Raw genomic sequence first — 19634 nt, 5'->3', positions numbered from 1 at the left:
GGGACGTTACAATGAGACGAGACCCTAATCATAAGGTTTGCTTAAATAGGGCTCAATGCCAGAGGTCTAGGGTTTCGATCCCATCCGCCACCACACCACAACCAACACCTGATTGCATCGCGACTTAAATGATGTGGTCGTACCGTGGCGGGTCTCTACCACTGCACCACAATCAGTCATAAATCCCCAAACATCAAACTTGAAATAATTAAATGCTAAAAGATTGATACCTGAAAACGGATGTCACACGTTTAACCACGAATCGAAAGCAGCAACATGAAGCATGTACTCTCTTCATTAATTTGAAAATCCATTTCGATAATCTTCACCACACTTTGAATTGAAACGAAACGAATGTCTTGAAGTATCTCAAGATCAAAGCACCATCTCAATCGAAATCTCTCCATCATTTAACCCATTAAAATTAAATCACATGATTGTACCACCGAAATTTGATTCGAGATCGAAAACCATCAAGAACTTCTTTCGATAATACTTCACATCGAAATTAGTGTGCACATCGAAATCTCAAGGCATCTTCTTCAACGAAACAACATTGGACCATCATTTTCTATAATTTGCTAACCTATAAAACTCAGAATAAGATCGAAATTAGAACTAGACGAAATTAGCAATTTATCGAAAATCAGTGTTGATCAAAACAAAACAATATCATTGTGTTACAACCAATCAATCAAAAAAAAAAAAAATCGGTTCAACATACCATTCGATAATCATATCTCAAGCATCAACACATTATTTTTATATCAAACCTTGTGTTTATAGCTTCCTCGATGAAAAAGAGACAAAAAAGAGTTGGATCAATTTTGAGAAAAAGTGGCACGCATACGCAAAAGAAAGTGAGGGAGAGGGGGGAGGGAAGGACACAACTCTTGGGTTGGATGAGCCTGTTTTTTAATTAATAAAATATTAAAATAAAAATGAAAAAATACAAAAAAGAAATTAAAATAACAAAACGGTCCTTACAACTATTTAGGGACCAAAACCATTAAAGTTTTTTGATTTTATACCTTCCGTACAAATTGAAATATTTTTAGATCTAAAGTATAAATAAATCCCATTATCTTGTTTGTCTTAATTGAAATATTTTTAGATCTAAAGTATAAATAAATCCCATTATCTTGTTTGTCTTTTTTTTTTCAACGGTGTAGGCCCTAAAAAGAGCCAATAGCCCAATACCTACAGTTTGATGGGCTTAAATAAATATTATAATCCAACCTAGTTTCCACATAAATTATAATCTAAATAATGGGCTATCAATCAATAGAAACGTTAACACAAAGCAAAAAAGTATTATATTTTTGTTAAGTTTTAACATAAGGTGTCATGAATTATTTAAGAATGGAGTATTCTTTTGTCCTTGGATCCTTGAGGACAAAATGGGACCCACATGGATATATAGGTTAAGAAAATGACAGAAAATATGCCATGTGTCGTCAGAGATTCCCTCTTCCCTTCCTGCCTTCTGCCTTCTGCCTTCATCTTCACGAGTCAAAACTCAAAACCATTCGAGCTTCCTTCCATCCCTCAGACACTGCTACGTATCAATCGATCCCTCGCATTCCAACGCTCTTTCACATAGATCCGAAAATTTCTCTCTCCATTCCTTCTCACACCTCACTCGTCGTCATTCTCAAGCACCCCATTTCATTCGTCTCATCATAAAACTATAAAATAATCGAGTTGTTGAGTTTTGACCCATTCAATTGACTTAAGCAAGATAATAATTTTTCACATTCATCTGAATTTCAACAATTCTTCAACACTCCGATCTGGGTCTCTCTCTTTATTGAGTTTCCGCTTTTCATTCACCGGGGTAGGTTTGTATATTCTAATTAGGGATCTTGAATCGTTTTGGGTTCATAATTATTAGTGCGATTTGGCGAATTTAGGGTTTTGATTACATGGGTAAACATTCCAGTTTATTTTATATCGAAGGTTCATAATGCAATTAGGAAGTTGGGGTTTCAAGCTATCAATAACGTTTATATTGAGGATCAAATTGATTGGATCGCTGGATTAGATGATATATATTGGATTGTAAAGCTTCATATCTGGAAACAGTTATGGGGTGTATGTGCTCGAAAGGAATATCAGCAAATGAGTATTCAGAGAAGGAATCAAAGAGATCATCAAAACGTTTCCTCGGTTCTTCAAGAAGGGATGAAGTTGCAGTGGACGTTGATAATGGCAGCAATGAAGCTACTGCTAGGCTAATTTCAGAGGGTAACAGAGAAAACACAGCAAGTTCAGGGCAAACACCATGGGATGAAGGGGAGAGAAAGAGTGTGGTTTATGAGCAGCAACCTGTGGTGCAAGTGCAACCGCTTGTGCAACTATCTCAAAAACCTGCAAAAACTGAAACCAAGGGAAACGGAGAGATACACCAGCCTGAAATCTGTAGAACATTTAGCGTTGCCAATGGATTTGATGGTGCTCAAGAAGCTGCTGGTTGGCCTTCTTGGCTCACTGCTGTTGCCGGGGAAGCCATTAAAGGATGGTTGCCCAGAAGAGCAGACTCATTTGAGAAATTAGACAAGGTCTGCCCTTCTTTTGCTTATATTTTAAAGTGAAGCTGTTAGATTTATATAAATTGTGTACATTTGGTTGCAGATTGGACAGGGGACTTACAGCAGCGTGTACAGAGCTCGAGACCTTGAAACTGGAAAGATTGTTGCTTTAAAGAAGGTAAGGTTCACTAAGATGGATCCAGAAAGTGTTAGGTTTATGGCAAGAGAGATTATTGTTCTTCGTAGGTTAGACCATCCAAATGTGATGAAGCTTGAAGGTTTACTGACATCTAGGGTTTCGGGGAATTTGTATCTTGTATTTGATTACATGGAGCATGATCTTGCTGGACTTGCAGCATCTCCTATGATTAAGTTTACTGAATCACAGGTATATCTCTTTCTTTTAGGCAATCATCTTGTTTATTGAGTAGAACAATTTGTTTCCAATAACATATAACTTCTATCTTCTAATATGGATTTATTGTATTTAACTTGCAGATAAAATGTTATATGAAACAATTACTTTGTGGGCTAGAACATTGCCACAATCGTGGAATCCTACATCGTGACATCAAGGGCTCAAATCTTTTGATTGACAATAATGGGAATTTAAAAATTGGGGATTTTGGTCTAGCAACTATTTTTAGCACAAATCAAAGGCAACCTTTAACAAGTAGAGTTGTTACTTTGTGGTATCGGCCTCCTGAGCTTTTATTAGGTGCTACTGATTATGGAGTAGCTGTTGATTTGTGGAGTGCTGGTTGCATCCTTGCTGAACTTTTTGCTGGCAAGCCTATAATGCCTGGAAGAACAGAGGTACTTTATATAAACCATTAAGTCTTATATGGATAAAGTGGCTGAATGGGTAATGATATAATGTTGTATACACAAAGACTGTTTCTTTTCTAGACTGAATAGACTATCTGAATCTGAATAAATGATCATTTTACCCTTCTATTGGGAAATGACAATTTGTCAAACAAATCAAACCCATTTCATAGTTTATATCTTATTAAACAAATCAATCCAATTTCATAGTTTATACTTTATACTCTATACCAATTATCAAACTAATTCGAACCTCATCAAATCAAATATGTAAACCTAAAGCTAAAAAATGTAATAGAAAACCTGAACCAATTTCACAAATTTGAACCTAATCAAAACTGTAAATCTCATAGTATTCTTACATGTGAAAGTATAGATTTACAATTAGTTTTTTATTTTATGAGTATTCTTTTTTAAATAAAACAAAGCTCCAAATGTCTAACCATGTGCTTCAAGTCCGAATCCATAAGGAATGGTTAGGGGATAGAAAGGCAAAAATGTAACAAATAATGTTTGTATGTATTAAGCTAGGTTTTTTTTTTTGGGTTAAACATATACTTCAACTCTAATCCCTGTTGTATGATTTTTTCACCTTTTTAGTCACTGAAACCGACACCGTGATTAGATGCATGTAGAATGACTATTTTGCCCTCTATTTCATATTTTTCTTTTTAATCATTTGTATTAATAATTATTCACAGGTGGAGCAACTACACAAAATTTTTAAACTTTGTGGTTCACCATCTGAAGAGTACTGGAGAAAATCAAAGTTGCCTCATGCCACTATTTTTAAACCACAACAGCCTTATAAACGGTGTGTGGGTGAGACATTCAAGGATTTCCCTCCATCTGCTTTAATGCTTTTGGATTCTCTCCTTGCAGTTGAACCTCATAACCGAGGATCTTCTTCTTCTGCACTTCATAGTGAGGTACACTTAAGCTCTATTCTGTATGAATGGGTAATGATGTCTGTCTGGAATCTGGATAAAGTGTTGTATACATAAAATTGACATGAGAGTAGTTGGGAAGATAAAAAAGAAGGCCAAAATAGGTAAATGAGTAGTGTCTTAATACGTTAATTGATGTTTTTTTGGGGGGGATAACCCATTAAGAGTAAAAAAGAAACAACATTGTATAGTTTTATCTAGATTAAGGGATTAACCCATTAAGCTCATTAAGTCAAAAAAAAAAAAAAAAAAAAAAAACGTGGTGTATGTACTTACTATTTGAGTATTTAATACAGTTCTTCACAACAAAGCCTTTACCTTGCCACCCTTCAAGTTTGCCCAAGTACCCACCAAGTAAGGAGTTTGATGCCAAAATGCGGGATGATGAAATGAGAAGGTAAATTTTCTTGCTTTTGTTTGCAGGACATTTTATGAGGAGGAGGAGGAGGGCATTTACGTCTTTTGCCCACACATGATGTGTTATACTCATTTTTCTTTATTGTGATGGCAGGAGTAAAGCAAGTGGTGGAAAACCACGTGGAGTGGAACCGTTAAGAAATGGTACAAGAGAATCAAGAGCTCAGCCAGCACCCGATGCTAATGCAGAATTGCATGCATCCATACGGGTATTTTGTTTTCTCACTTAAAATTTCAAAAAAATATATATGGCTAATTTTTTATTAGGATAATATACTTCTTAAAGTCTACCCAATTATAGTAATGAAAATTTCTTTGTATTTTGAGGACATTGTTATTTGGGTAAAAATTTAAAATTACAATCCTGTAGTAAGAAATGAAAGTAGAATGCTATTATAAACAAATAAACGAAAGTAAGTAGCTATTTCTTGCATTTAACCCAAAAATAAAATGGGCTAATCACTAAAATGACAAAAAAGGGAAAAGGTCATATCACAAAAGGACCAACTTTTCAAATTGTATCACAAAATGATCACCTATTAGGCTTTTGTGAAATAACTTTATTGTGCAAAATTGCTTTATCAGTGGTCCCCACAACAAAAAATCTTCAAAAAGATCCGCAAATCTTTTTTATTTTGTGAAAATGACATCATTTTCGTGAAAAATGTAGTGGGGACCACTGAAAAAACAATTTGGCAAAAAAAGGTATTTAACGAAATTCATTTGTGAAATAAGTGGTCATTTTGTGATAAGTTTGAAAAGTTGGTCAAATGGTGATAAGACCACCCTATTTTTGGTGGTGATTAGCAAAAATAAAAAAGTAAAAATTGTGCTAAACCCTAAAAGTAGAGTGATGATGATGATGATTAATTGATTATGTTTGATGCTTTTCAGAAGCGACTAGAACAACAAAACCCTAAAAGTAGTAGTGAGAAATTCAACAATGAAGAAGATACTGAGTCTGCAGGCTCATTACAATATGGCATCTACAACAATCGATCAAATTCAAAGCAACCCGAAGGCCTAGAAAAGCCCGATGAGCCTCTTCAAGTTGGGCTTGATTCGGCCCAACACTACAAACGTGGGGCCCAATTGTCCAAGTTTTCAAATTCGTTAGCTTGGCATGGTAGTTCACGGTTGGACCATAGTAAAGGTAATAGTTCACATTGGCCCGAAGATCGTCCAAATGGAAAGTATCACCAATTAAATGATGCTGACGTGGAATCATCTCACCAAATGGATGCCCCTAATTGTTCTTTCAAGAAGCATGAACATCCACCGGGGAAGGTATGTAAAACCTTTTTTCATTATAGTTTGATATGCCTCTTATTGGTCTGGTAAGAGGTGAGTCAGATTCAGACTGTTTGATATCACAGTTAGAAGCTGATATTTGCTCTTCTTCCTTGTAATGTAAATGATAAACAGAAAAGAAAAGTTATAAGCTTGTTATAGATTATCAATTGGGCTTCATACTAATGAATTGATATGATTATTAACATTGACAGGGTTATGCCCCGAAGAAAAACCGGATCCATTATTCTGGCCCATTAGTTCCTCCTGGTGGAAATATGGATGAAATGCTTAAAGAACACGAAAGACAAATTCAACATGCTGTTCGTAAAGCGCGCTTTGACAAAACCAAGACCAAAAAGGGCCACACTGATAATGGTCAAAGGGAGTCATTATTGCAGTATGGAGGAAATTTTAGATGAAATTTATTTAAATAGAAAAAAAAAATTAGATAAAACAAACGAAATCATTACGTTTCATCAAGAAATGGTACTTCCGGACGGGGTTTTTGTCATGTATAGCTTTAGCCTGGTTTTAAAGATTTAATGTAAAAGGTCGAAAAAGTATTTAGAAAAAACTTTAAAACAAAGACACATGTAATCTTTATATTGGATAGTTGGCGAAACGCCCAAATGAGAACAAGTACAGGCAAGTGTTATCTTTCTTGATGTGGTTGCAAAATCAAGAAACTTTATACATTTCTGACCAAATTTCTTGCAGAAAAGCTTTCTACTTTCAAGTACTTATAGAACCATTTAATTTAATCAACTTTTCTCTAGTGATAATGTCTATAGATGGCAAGCAACATTAAATGGATGTACTCGTAGCAGGACTTGTAAGTTGGCCCAATCTTTGCTTTCCCATACCTCTTCAGGATACAACTACAAAGGTATACACCAACCTTGGGCGTTTCACCCCACTCCCCACTGTAAAAGTACATCTTTACAAAATTTCTCAAACACAACCATTTTGTGAAAATTTCTTTAAAATAACATATTTTACACTAGTTGCACCTCCATATTGATCAAAGGACACAAGTTTACATCATTACATTCTTTTATACAAAGACAAAAATCTACAAGGCACGAGTTGAGTGTTCAGAGCTCACCCATCCTGAAATTGTTTTTGTTTGGGCCTCCTTAACTGTTAAGTTCTTATATGATATGTTTGTTGGATTAGGTGTCTAAGCCCATAACTATAATTGATATATACTTGAATTGATAGCAGCACAGTCCTTTTGGGTTGCCCTCAACCTAGCAACTGGACAAGGAAATTATGAAAGGAGAGATATTAATTTATAAGATTAATAAATTAATATATATATAATTGATTTATTAATATGTTAATGGATTAATATATTAATTAGAAATCATTATGTTTAATTAATTGTTAGCCAGAAATTAATCAGAATTGATTTTGGGGTTAAAAGAATTAATTATAAACTCCCTTGGAAGGGGGTGGACGAAAACCCTAGGGGAAACCCTAGAGAATTCGTCCAAGGGGTCCAAGATAAGGCCTTGGGTCTTGCTTAGGCCCTAAGCAAAGGATAACTAGGGTTTTCCCTAAACCCTAGTTCCCTCAACTATTTAAGGAGCCTCCTGGCTCACATTTTAGTGTACTCATTACACTTGTGGTGCTAAAGCTTCCAAGAAGATCAAGAGGATTATCAATTGTTTGCTATAACAATTGAAAGGTATGTAAACCCTAAACCCTAGTTTGTTAATTTCGAAATTAGCCTCTCTCCTCTAGGGTTCTTATTTTGCAATTCAAAGTTGTATGTTCAATAGTTAAAACATAGATCCAAAGTAGGTTGCATGTGAACTTAGGAATTGTTTTTCTAGTTTATTTGTTGTACCTAAAACCCATCAATGTTGTCCTTACAATTTTAGAACATATTCTGACAGAGAATGTATCAACACCCTTAAAAGAAATGTTTATTTCTTTTTCCCAACCAATGTGGGACCAGGTGCAAATAACTACCTGCGTTCACCCCTTTATAGTGTTCGACTTCCCGGTCAAACACATCGACCCATGTTCTAGCATTTATAACATCTCCCAAAGGCACAAACCATAATATTGTCCTATTTAGGCATCTCGGTACGAAAAATTCCCATGATGTTACCCATCTAAAATTACTCTCGTACGGGCCTCCTTAACTGTAGAGTGCTTATGGGATATACTGCCCTTATGACTTTAAATCACATCATGATAGAGAAGGTATCAACACCCTTTATAAAAAAATGTTTAGTTCTCCTTCCTAGTCGATCGATGATCATATGTAGGTAGCCTCCAACCTTCACCTCGTACCCTTTGAACACATCAACCAATACCTTAGTTTTTATACCATTTGTAATCTCCCCCAAAGGCACACACCACAATATTGTCCACTTTGGGCAATCTAGTGTGAAAACTTCCTAGGGCGTCACCTATCTTGAAATTGCTCTCGTCCGAGTCTCTATAACTATAAAATTATTATAGGATTTGTTGCCCCCATGACTTTAAAAAGCGTTGCAACAGACACCCTTATAAACTTGACATATATTATCACATAAACATGATTAGATAATTGGTAAGTGCTTTGTACACAATACAAAACCATAAATGCCTACATTTTTCATCAATGTATTATACTTACAACTTAAATAAAATAAACCACATTTCTCTCAAGGTCCTTACGAAATTCGCATATTAACTCAACTACTTATCCAAAGGCATTAAGATTTACAAGATGATAAATTCATAAAAGTTTCGGTGTGTATATTGGGTCTTCCCACAAATGTGTTCCACAATTAACAAAATGTCCCAAACTGCACATGTGAACTTGTTTATACATTCTTACATCTTTACGATAGAGGTCAATTAGAGCATCTTTAATGGTTACTCTTTAAAAGATTTATTTTTAAAAAAATAACTATAACTTTTCTACTAACATTTATTTAATATAAATATATTATCACCAACATTTTCTAATAGTTTTAACATTTTAAAAAGTTATTATAAAAATAATTAAATAATTTATCCTCATTCATTCTTAAATGTTTAAAAAATTCAATTCATCTAATTTATTGTTTGTATTTTTAAGTTTATTTAATATTTAAATTAACTAATTCATCATCATAATCACTTGTGTTGTGGTGACTTGGTAAGACATGTAGAAGATACAGTGGATAACCTATTGACCTAATGTTTAAATCCTGACATTACTCAGTCTCTCTGGCCTGGAGGTTCGCCTGGAGTGACTCTAGGGCATGAGGCATAGCCTCATGTTCGCAACGGAGGATTAGTCGGTACGCAAAAGCTGGCCCGAAAATCTTCGTTTGGGAAGTTTCCTTTCCAAAAAAGAACTAATTCATCATCATCTGTTATCAAACATTTTCAGCATACAATCTTTATTTTTGTATGTTTAATAAAATCTATTAACTAGTCAAAGAATAACCAATTCTTAATACGTAGATATGATTGGTGTAAAATAAAATGTTATTACATGTAATGAACAAAATGTACAAAGGTAAAAACCTAACAGAAATATGATAGATTTGTTGAAAATGGTTAGGTTGCACTCTTTTCTCTCTCGCACACAAACATATTACATATATATATATATATATATATATATATATATATATATATATATATATATATATATATATATATATATATATATATATATAAGGTGAGAAAGAGTGCCAAAATGTCATTTTTAGCAAATTTAATCGGTTTCTGACATGGTGCAACTGCCTTCACCAAACTCAAAATGATTAGCAACTCAAGATGTCTTTAACTTTGCAACTCAATGACCAAATATTCCACCAAACTTAACAACTACCCTTTTGCTTCATTCAGAATCTTTCTAGATTGCATGTCTTACATCATAGAATTCTTTAATATAATCACTTTAACTCTAAGCATCACCATACCGTCTCTCTCTATAGATATATATATGTATATATACATACTTGAATACAACCCCATAGCTTCATAACAATCCCAGAAAACTTAGTTTTATCTGTTGATAAAAAAATGAGGTCGAGAACACAATACCCAATGAACACCAAGCTTCTTGTCATTGCCATCATTGTCGTCTTCTTTCTTCTCTTTGTATTTCGATCAACCTTTTCATCTTCCAATGATCAAGTTTCATCTCAAATTGCGCAAAAAGTCATTCCAAAAGCAGTTTCAGATTCTTTCAGAAACATTCAAAAGTCGCCAAAATGTTCAGAAACCTGCAACAAAATCCCACCTTCATTAGCTCAAGCCTTGGTACACTACTCAACCTCCACCATCACCCCACAACAAACCAGCAAAGAAATATCGGTAACCAAAAAGATCTTAGACATGAAATCACCTTGCAACTTTCTAGTCTTTGGGCTAGGGCACGATAGCTTAATGTGGAGCTCTTTGAACTTCAATGGCCGAACAGTCTTTCTTGAAGAAGATAAAGCATGGATCGAGCAAATCAAGAAAAGATTTCCCATGTTGGAATCTTACCATGTAACGTATGACAGTAAGGTGAACCAAGCAGATGGCCTTATGAAAGCCGGAAAAGGGTCGGAGTGCACGGCGGTGGGTGAAACCAGGCACTCGGTTTGTCAACTAGCGCTGAAGGGTTTGCCGGAGGATGTTTATGAGACGACGTGGGACTTGATCATGGTGGATGCGCCGACGGGGTACTATGATGAGGCACCAGGGCGGATGAGTGCTATTTATACGGCGGGGATGATGGCGAGGAACAGGGCAGAGGGAGAGACCGATGTTTTTGTGCATGATGTGAATAGGGTTGTTGAAGATAAGTTTTCTAATGCGTTTTTGTGTGAAGGGTATATGAAGAAACAAGAGGGGAGATTGAGGCACTTCAGGATTCCAAGTCATAGAGATGAACCTAACAAGCCTTTTTGTCCTTGAGATGATTTTGAAATATTGATTATTGATTTCTTTTCAATTGGCTCTTGATTCTTGTTATAAGAATCTTAGATTTTTCTTTTTGAGCATGTAAAATAAATGACAAAAATAACGAGTATTAGAATAAATTTTTACATGAGGAATTTTTGTTCTAATTTAGTGCATGTTGATTCAATAAAGTTTTTCATTAATTGTTTTCGAGCAAAAGTATAACTCATTTATCAATTTTGCTATGTTTTGATCATAATTTAACTAATATAAAATTATTTAAATGAACTTTGGTCATTTATTTTTGAAAAAAAGTAATACAATAAGAAAGAAATTAAAAAAAAAATAATAATTTATAATAATTCAATAAAATGATTTTTTTTTTTTGTAGAAATGATCATTGTAGTTTGGTAAAAATATAAAAGTGTTGAAATGATTCTTGGGATAAAACTATAATTTTCAAAAATTTAACAAACAAACTTTTAAACTTAATGAGATAGGGACCAAAACCACAACAACATCAAATATAGACATTTTTTTGCTAATAAACTTTTTTTAGGAGCTTAGGCCAAAAAAATCGACAAACCATAGATACTATTTCTGCAATTTTATCAAATCTATAAAAGATTTTTTAAAGTAATTTTTATAAAAAAAACTACTATTCATAAATCCAGTTGGGCTGGCCCGTTATCATTTCCAACGAAAACCCAAAACTTTATTGCATAAAGAAGTGCCCACTAGGCCACTACCCCCTTCAACAGTAGGAAACCCTAGTCATATATCTCTCTTTCATTGTGGACTCTTCACTGTGCTCTCGGAAGAAACGCTCGTGTAATTATCAGGTATCATCTTCATTCCACCGTTTAATCTTTTCTTGTTCAACAATTTCTTACCATTTCTCTTTTGCGTGCTCATTCGAAGTCTTTATTTGTTTCTTTTATTCAGATCTGACGTAAAAACGAACGTTTGTTCCTTTCAGCAATGGCTCTGGTGAGTTTTCAATTCTGATTTTGTTACTTTGTCGTCGATATTTTTGCTGAATTTTGTTAGTTGCGCAAGTGTGCATGCATAATAACATTTCAAGGTAGGCAGATTTATAGTTTTACGTTTATATATGCATGAACTGTTGCTGTTCTGTCTGATTATTTCACATTTCGCTTTATCGAATTTATTTGAAATATTCGCGAAATTCTGTTTATGTTTGGAGGCCAACTCGTGATTCGTTGTGCTTGTGTAGTTAATTGCGTTTAGATCCAGTTGTGGTGCTATTTGATCACTTAATTTACAATGTTGATCGACAACTTATTGTGTTTTACTTGTTGTTTTGGTTTTAATTTGTAATCTAAGTGATCAAATGCACAACCATCTGATTTATCGCTCATTTATTTATAATGAATTAATATCAACTTATTGATGACATTTTCAAACTAAAATGTTCTAACTTATGTTCCTGGGAGAATATTTAGGGATATATACCTTGTGTTCTAACATGTAGCTTCACAATCGAGAAAAAATTCATTGAACAATTGCCTAAGCTACCATGATAATAAGTTCATCACATACTGGATATATGTTGATAGTGAAATATTAACCATTAGAAACTTGTATCATGTTGCTTGTTGAATCATAAAGTTGACAAATGAGCCTTCAAACAAAGTGCCAACTTTTGTGTTACTATGGTGTTGTAGTTATGGTTAGTTGCATTCATTTAAGTTTGAGATAATTTGTTTTAACTTATAATTTTCTTGTAGGTCATGCATGCTGCGAAAACCAACAAGAATGCTTTCAAGACATTAATTACTGCAGAATATGTTGGTGTTGAAGTTAAGTGGGCTGAAAAATTCGAAATGGGCGTTTCAAATAAAATTCCTGAGTTTCTTAAGATGAACCCTATTGGAAAGGTACATTTTTAATTCTGATTTCACTTTTCTACAATGTGGGTGCTTTTTTCACTTTCTTTACTCAATATGCATATGATTGTTGCAGGTTCCTGTTCTTGAGACTCCTGATGGGCCTGTATTTGAGAGTAATGCCATTGCTCGCTATGGTAAGTGATCATGATTCATGACCATGTAAATTTATTTTAAAATTTTATATTTCTTTGGTTGTAGTACTTATTCTGTTATATTTTGTCATCACAGTTGCTCGCTTGAAGACTGACACTTCTCTTTTGGGATCTTCACCAATTGAATATGTAAGTTTCATCATTTTTCGATAAAGTTTTTTTTTTTTATTAAACTCATTTACTTAAAGCTTTATTTATTCATTGAATGTTTTTCCAGGGACACATTGAGCAATGGATTGATTTCTCTTCACTTGAAATCGACACAAATGTGTTGAAATGGTTGATGCCAAGATTCGGTTATGCTAACTATGTTGCTCCGGTTTGTTTACACTTTATTAATTACCAATTTACCCTTTTTGGTTATAGTGTCCATGCCCTATCAATAACACTTCTTTTCAACACGAATTAAAGGTAGAGGAGGCTGCAATTGCTGGATTAAAGAGAGCTCTTGGTGCCCTAAACACACATCTTGCCTCACACACATTCTTGGTTGGACACAGCGTGACACTTGCTGACATCATCACAACATGCAACCTATACCTTGGATTCAAAGTCATGATGACCAAAACCTTCTCAGCTGAGTTTCCTCATGTTGAGAGGTATTTCTGGACCATGGTTAATCAACCTAACTTCAGTAAGGTCATTGGTGAGTTGAAACAAACAGAAGCTGTTCCACCTCTTCCTTCTTCAAAAAAGCCAGTTCAGCCTAAAGAAGCTAAACCAAAGGCTGAGCCTAAAAAAGAAGAAAAGAAAGAAGCTCCAAAAGCTGAAACTAATGGTGATGAAGAAGAGGCACCAAAGCCTAAACCAAAGAACCCTCTTGATTTGTTGCCACCAAGTAAAATGGTTTTGGATGACTGGAAAAGGCTTTATTCCAACACCAAGACCAACTTCCGTGAGGTTGCAATTAAAGGTATATCATCATTCATTATTTTTTTATTTTGGAAAAGAAATAGCAACATGCTTTCATTGAGTTGCTTATTATAGCATACTACTTTTGTTTTCTCTTATTTCAACAATATACTTTAAAAAGTCTACAGGTTTATAAAAATGTCATTTAAATACACGTGTTATCATAAAAGATCCTATATTTTTGGGTTTTTTCCAGATTAAACCTAAACATTATTTTTTTTTTAAAAAAAGACCTTGTGTTTTTCTCTTTGTTCCGATTTGACCCTTTTAGCAGGTTTACTGGTATCTTTCGGTTTTAGACAGTTGTTCCAGAAAAATTCTTAAACGTTTTTTTTTTTTCTGAAAAAACCCCTCAGTTTTTACCTTTTTCTGAAGAAAAAAAAAGTCAGCTTTTTATTTTCTAAAAAATGTCAAATGTGAGGTTTTTTTTTGAAAAAAAAAGTAAAATTCTGAGGTATTTTCGGAAACAGTTGTCTAAAATTGGAAGATTACTGTAAGCATGCTAAAAGGGCCAAACTGAAAAAAAGGGAAAAAGGAAGGTCTTTTTTAGGAAAAATAAAAAGTTGAGGTTAAATCTGAAAAACCCAAATTATAGGGTCTTTTATGATAACTCTAAATTCAAAGCAATTTTCAATTTTCATTGCTATGAATGGATGGAAATCTTTTAAAACACAATGTTGCAATAGAAACAAACAGAAGGAGGATGCTATAATACACAAATAAATTAAAGTATATTGGTATTTTCAATTTGGCAAGTTACTTGTAAGCTACATTCCCAACTATTTTTGTTTCTATTTTGTGCTATATATTACATTAAAAAAATCCACCAATGTATATCAATGTTTTAACAAGAAAAATCCGAAAGTATGATGCTATAATTTCTTGATATGGAAAAATAGAGTTAGGAATTTTAAAGTGAATTTAACTTTTGTATATGTTTTTTTTTTAAGGTTTCTGGGAAATGTTTGATCCAGAGGGCTACTCTCTATGGTTCTGTGATTACAAATACAATGATGAAAACATGGTGTCATTTGTGACAATGAACAAAGTTGGTGGATTCCTTCAAAGAATGGATTTAGCAAGAAAGTATGCTTTTGGGAAGATGCTGATTATTGGAAACGAGCCTCCATTCAAGGTGAAGGGTTTATGGCTTTTCCGTGGGCCCGAGATCCCAAAGTTTGTAATGGACGAGTGTTATGACATGGAGCTTTATGAGTGGACAAAGGTGGATTTGTCTGATGAAGCACAAAAGGAGCGTGTGAATCAAATGATTGAAGATTTTGAGCCTTTTGAAGGGGAAACTCTTTTGGATGCTAAGTGCTTTAAGTGAGAAAAGAAGAGATGTTTTTTTGTGGGTAGTATGTTTGTTTGAAAGTGTTTGTTTTTTGTCGGTTAAAATGGTGTTAATTTTAAGTCAGTTTTGATCTCAATGTAATACCCAAGACCAAGACCGGATGGTTGTTAATCATGAGTTTGTTTATGGAGTGTGTTCTCTTTAAATTAATCATATTGTGTGTCAATGGTTCAAATAATTAAGAATTTACTTTGGTAAGATGATGCATTCTACTGAATACTACTATACTTGTGACAGCTACAAGTGTTGAGGTCTTGAGGGGACTGAAGGCGTTAATTGGAACGTCCTCAACTCATTATAGAAGCTCCAAAACACCCATAGTTATCCGCATCCAAGTATTTACTTTGATTCTGTCGTAACCCCACTTGATCATCCCAGCTTGACTATTCTTCGGTTGTAATGAAAGAGAGTATCAATCTCCGCTATTATCTATAGTCACTCCTGTTGGCCTTCTATCTAAGCAAAATCTTCAATCCATGATATTTAACTTGATTGCGACCAATATATTCCATCTTGCATAATTTAATCTTGGGATAATCCATCAAAGACACTTTTAATAAAGACAAAAAAAAGTCACGTTATTAGAGATATAGAAAACCCCAATTTGTAAGACAGACCCACATATGATGAAATATAAGTAAATGTATTTATACATCCGCAAAAGTAGACAAAGTTGAAAAAAATATAGAATCTACAATAGCAACAGTTTGTGAAGATAACTGTCATGCAACTCGAACTGTCTGGACAAGCTAATTACATAGGCGGAGGCAACGTGGGTTGTAATGTAGCATGAGTTGTCCCAAAGCAGACTCAAAACTACCTTGTTTCTTTTTATATTCTTTCGTTCTAATCATGTTTTCTATTACATTGCATCATCCCATGTCCAAAGTTATATAAGTGGTTTGGGGTGTTGCTGTAAACCCCGCCCATTGACCCCAATATTTTGTTGTGTACGAGATCAAACTCGCCTTATATACAAATATACATTTCACACCACCTAACTTACTAGATCATAGTTTAAATCTCCATTTACACTCATACTATTTTCAATTACATCATATGGTCCGTGACATTAAAATGGCCAACATTTTCTAGTCGGTTCAAGTGTAAATGTACATTTATTCTCTAACTCCCATTACCATCTATCTTACATGTTTCGAAATTTTATATCTCCACACTAAACATCATTTGAAAAACATGACATGTGACTATTATCAAATCAATGAATCCAAACCAATACCTTTTTAGTGAAGTAGATTGGAAACCAAATGTTGTTATTCGAAGCGCCTTTAAACTTGATATGATTCACATCGTCTCTAAACCACCATTTAAACCATGAATCACTTATATGATAAACATTCATAAAGAGTTTGGTTTTGACATGAATCCCCACCTCCGTTTGTAGCATAAAACCCAACTTAAAGCAAATAAGCTTCCAATTCCTAAACCATCATTCTTTTCACCCTTAGAGGGTGTTTGGCTTAGCTTTTGAGGGGCAAAAGTCCTTTTTGTAAAATGACTTTTTATAAAAGTTGTTTTTTAAAATGTGTTTGGATTAGCTTTTGAGTGGAAAAAGTCAAAAGTTATTTTTAAAAAATGTTTAGTTTAACTTTTACATGTAAAATGACTAAAAATGACATACTTAAATATTTACATTGATTAGGGTAGTTGGGGGGTATAAAAGTAATTTAAGGTTTAAGTGGTTGAAAAGTTACAAAAGTCATGTTTAGGTGACTTTTCAAAAGACTCAATTTCCTTCTATTTAAAAAGTTGTCTTTTTCATTTTACCAAACATCTTTTATCTTTTTTTTAGCTTTTAGGAAAAGATAAAAGTGAAAAGTCACTTTAAAATATAAAACAAAGGGAAATTGTCAGAAAAATCCTAATATTTTCAGGAAAGTTACACTTTAGTCCCAAGATTTTTTTTTTGAACGTAAAAGTCTCAATTATTTTTAAAAACACGATAATATGTCATTTCCTGTTAAAAGAAAAAAAAAGGACTTTTTTGTAAACTTGAGCAAAAATGAAATAATCGGGACTTTTTTGTTTAAAAAAAAATCTTAGGACTAAAGTGTAACTTTCCTGAAAATATTAGGAATTTTCTGACAATTTCCCATAAAACAAACACCCTCTTAAGTAAGACAGAATCACAACCCACCCAGTGGCGGAGGTTATATAGGGCCAGGGGGGGTTGTGCCCCCCTATTTTTTTTTATAATTAGTCCTTATACATTAAAAAAGTTACATATTATGCCTAAAACTATAAAATTTGACTTTGGCCCCCCTGTTATTCAATTTTTATATATATTCTATTTTCGGCCCCCCAAATCAAAACTTCAAGCTCCGCCACTGAACCCACCTACAATTTCAGTGGCTATTTAAGTGTTCTCTTTATCCCCTCAATGATAGTGTAGTGGCCGAGAAGTGAAATTTCACAAAGGGTTTAAACCATGAATCCAAATATTATTAGTGTTCTGCGATTGATATCGTTTGTATGTGCGAGTCTTGAGTCTTGAAATGGGTTGGCATAGATGGTACGGTTAACATTTTTTTTTTTTCACTTTTTTTATTATATCTTTACAAATGATAAATTAAACTAAATTATTATAATTATATATCCAATTCAGGATTTTGTGGGGGACATTGGACAAATTTAACGTCGGTTTTAGCCGTCGCTATTTCTTATATTGCGAGTCGGTTCAATGCGGGTGCAAAGCCCTCGATACTCGATAGAGCTGCATGATTCGATTGGGTCTTGTTTGAAATGAAGAGCGCCACATCCACATAAACGAAAAAGAAAGAACGCGTAGGTAGGGTTGACGAGTGGTTTCATAATCTTGGAAAACACCCAGAAAAGCCAGAGATGACTGAGATCTCACGCCGGATTTTCTTGCACTTCCTGTTGATATTCTTTTCAATTTTCCTTCAATTCCTCCCTGGTGCGTTTCTCTCATTTTTTTTTTTGTTAATTGTTTGTTTTACGTAAAGATTACGTATCCGAATGTTGGTGAATTGGCGAATTGTGTCTTTTGATTATAACTATGGAGGGTTTTGTGGCTCTGAAGATATATCTGGATGATTATTTAGCGTTAATGTATGTTTTTTCTTCAAAAATGTGTTTTAGGGTTATTACATGTTAGCTTGAGTTATGTTTGATATGATCATGGTTCATGGGTTCTACCCCCACTCTATTATCTCTCATGGATCATTACGTATGATGTTTTTTATTCAATGTGAGGGATAATTTATTTGCTTTGAAGGAAAAAGGGAAAGCAACGAACAAGCTAATCAAAGCTTAATTGCATTTAGTTAAAAGCAATTCAAGCTATTGCACAATGCACATGATGACCATGTTCTGTGATTGGTGTTAAGATTGTGCTGAATATGAGCTAATAAGAGATTTGAACATAGAGTGCTAATTTCTATAAAGAAGAAGATGAAATGGGATTTAAGTTGACTCATCTGTCAAAACTAATTAAGGAATATGTTTCTTGTCCCCTTTGTGATGTAGTCCTGTGTGTTAGAATTGAATCAGTGATTTAGTTATTGATTCATGGAGGCATAAAGAGAAAAGAGGTGCCACGGCTATAATAGATGTACCTTCTTACGAAGCATTGTTACCTAATTTTGTAAAATTATTTTTTCTCATCCCAATAATTCTAATAACTTTGTTATACGTTTGATGATTTCAGGCTTCTCAGATGATTCAGATTCCCAAAAAGATACGAAAGATAATGATGCTGATGCATCTTCACGTAAAAAGAATGGATCTACAATATTCATAATATGCATGGTTCTTGCAGGAGTTGTTACTTTATCATTTTTCCTTTTCAAGCTATGGCAAAAGAAGAAACGTGAAGAACAATATGCTCGTCTCTTAAGGCTCTTTGAAGAAGATGATGAACTTGAGCTCGAACTTGGTCTTCGTGACTGATATGGAGGTATGTATGCCTCTTTCTTGTTGTTTTTCCAAATTTACCCTTATTTTCAGTTGTTTTTTCATTGGTAGTGTAAGGGTAATTACGGGTATTTCATAACTACAACTTATCTCACACAGATGTAAATGGAGGAGGGGACTTTTCAAGTACCCATAACAGGAAATGGAGCAATTTTACACATTATTATGAGAAAGCATTAAATCTTTTCATTAGGTTTTGTATCATGTATATTCATATAACCTAAGATATACTAGTTTTCCCCCTTTTTTTCTCTTTCTTGTTTGTATATTGATTGCTGAAAGAACAATGTTTTTTTGTATGAAATGTTGCAACTTAACTGGATTTCTACCAATGGAATAGGAAAAAGGAATTGGACATTTGATTGGAAAAAGACACATCGAGGGTAAAATGGTCATTTTACAATGACTTTACACTACATTCTACAACAAATATAAAACTTCGCAAT

At 33.9% G+C, this 19634-nt stretch overlaps 4 protein-coding genes across 4 annotated transcripts; all 4 read left to right on the top strand.

Moving 5' to 3' along the window:
- Positions 1–1446: 1446 nt before the first annotated feature.
- LOC145135971 (putative serine/threonine-protein kinase At1g54610) lies at positions 1447–6737 on the top strand. Its single transcript, XM_079070185.1, has 8 exons — positions 1447–2561; positions 2635–2919; positions 3030–3347; positions 4061–4288; positions 4603–4703; positions 4818–4932; positions 5618–6010; positions 6229–6737. The coding sequence occupies exons 1-8, from the start codon at positions 2088–2090 to the stop codon at positions 6433–6435; spliced, it is 2121 nt and encodes a 706-aa protein (XP_078926311.1). The 5' UTR covers positions 1447–2087; the 3' UTR covers positions 6436–6737.
- A 3225-nt stretch (positions 6738–9962) lies between these two features.
- GXM3 (glucuronoxylan 4-O-methyltransferase-like protein (DUF579)) lies at positions 9963–11067 on the top strand. Its single transcript, XM_079069796.1, has one exon. It carries the CDS (start codon positions 10034–10036, stop codon positions 10913–10915), a length of 882 nt encoding a protein of 293 aa, XP_078925922.1. The 5' UTR covers positions 9963–10033; the 3' UTR covers positions 10916–11067.
- Positions 11068–11645: 578 nt separating this feature from the next.
- On the top strand, positions 11646–15381 carry LOC145135532 (elongation factor 1-gamma-like). The gene is made up of 8 exons (XM_079069795.1): positions 11646–11742; positions 11846–11890; positions 12652–12801; positions 12887–12947; positions 13042–13094; positions 13183–13284; positions 13377–13878; positions 14828–15381. Exons 2-8 carry the CDS (start codon positions 11882–11884, stop codon positions 15205–15207), a joined length of 1257 nt encoding a protein of 418 aa, XP_078925921.1. The 5' UTR covers positions 11646–11742; positions 11846–11881; the 3' UTR covers positions 15208–15381.
- A 2506-nt stretch (positions 15382–17887) lies between these two features.
- LOC145137004 (uncharacterized) lies at positions 17888–19559 on the top strand. Its single transcript, XM_079071139.1, has 3 exons — positions 17888–18169; positions 18923–19171; positions 19288–19559. The coding sequence occupies exons 1-2, from the start codon at positions 18094–18096 to the stop codon at positions 19162–19164; spliced, it is 318 nt and encodes a 105-aa protein (XP_078927265.1). The 5' UTR covers positions 17888–18093; the 3' UTR covers positions 19165–19171; positions 19288–19559.
- Positions 19560–19634: the final 75 nt, after the last annotated feature.

This window comes from Lactuca virosa, chromosome 9, assembly GCF_052849685.1.
Source record: "Lactuca virosa cultivar CGN04683 chromosome 9, Lactuca_virosa_CGN04683_v6, whole genome shotgun sequence".
NCBI lineage: Eukaryota > Viridiplantae > Streptophyta > Magnoliopsida > Asterales > Asteraceae > Lactuca > Lactuca virosa.
This window is presented reverse-complemented; position numbering and strand designations above follow the sequence as displayed.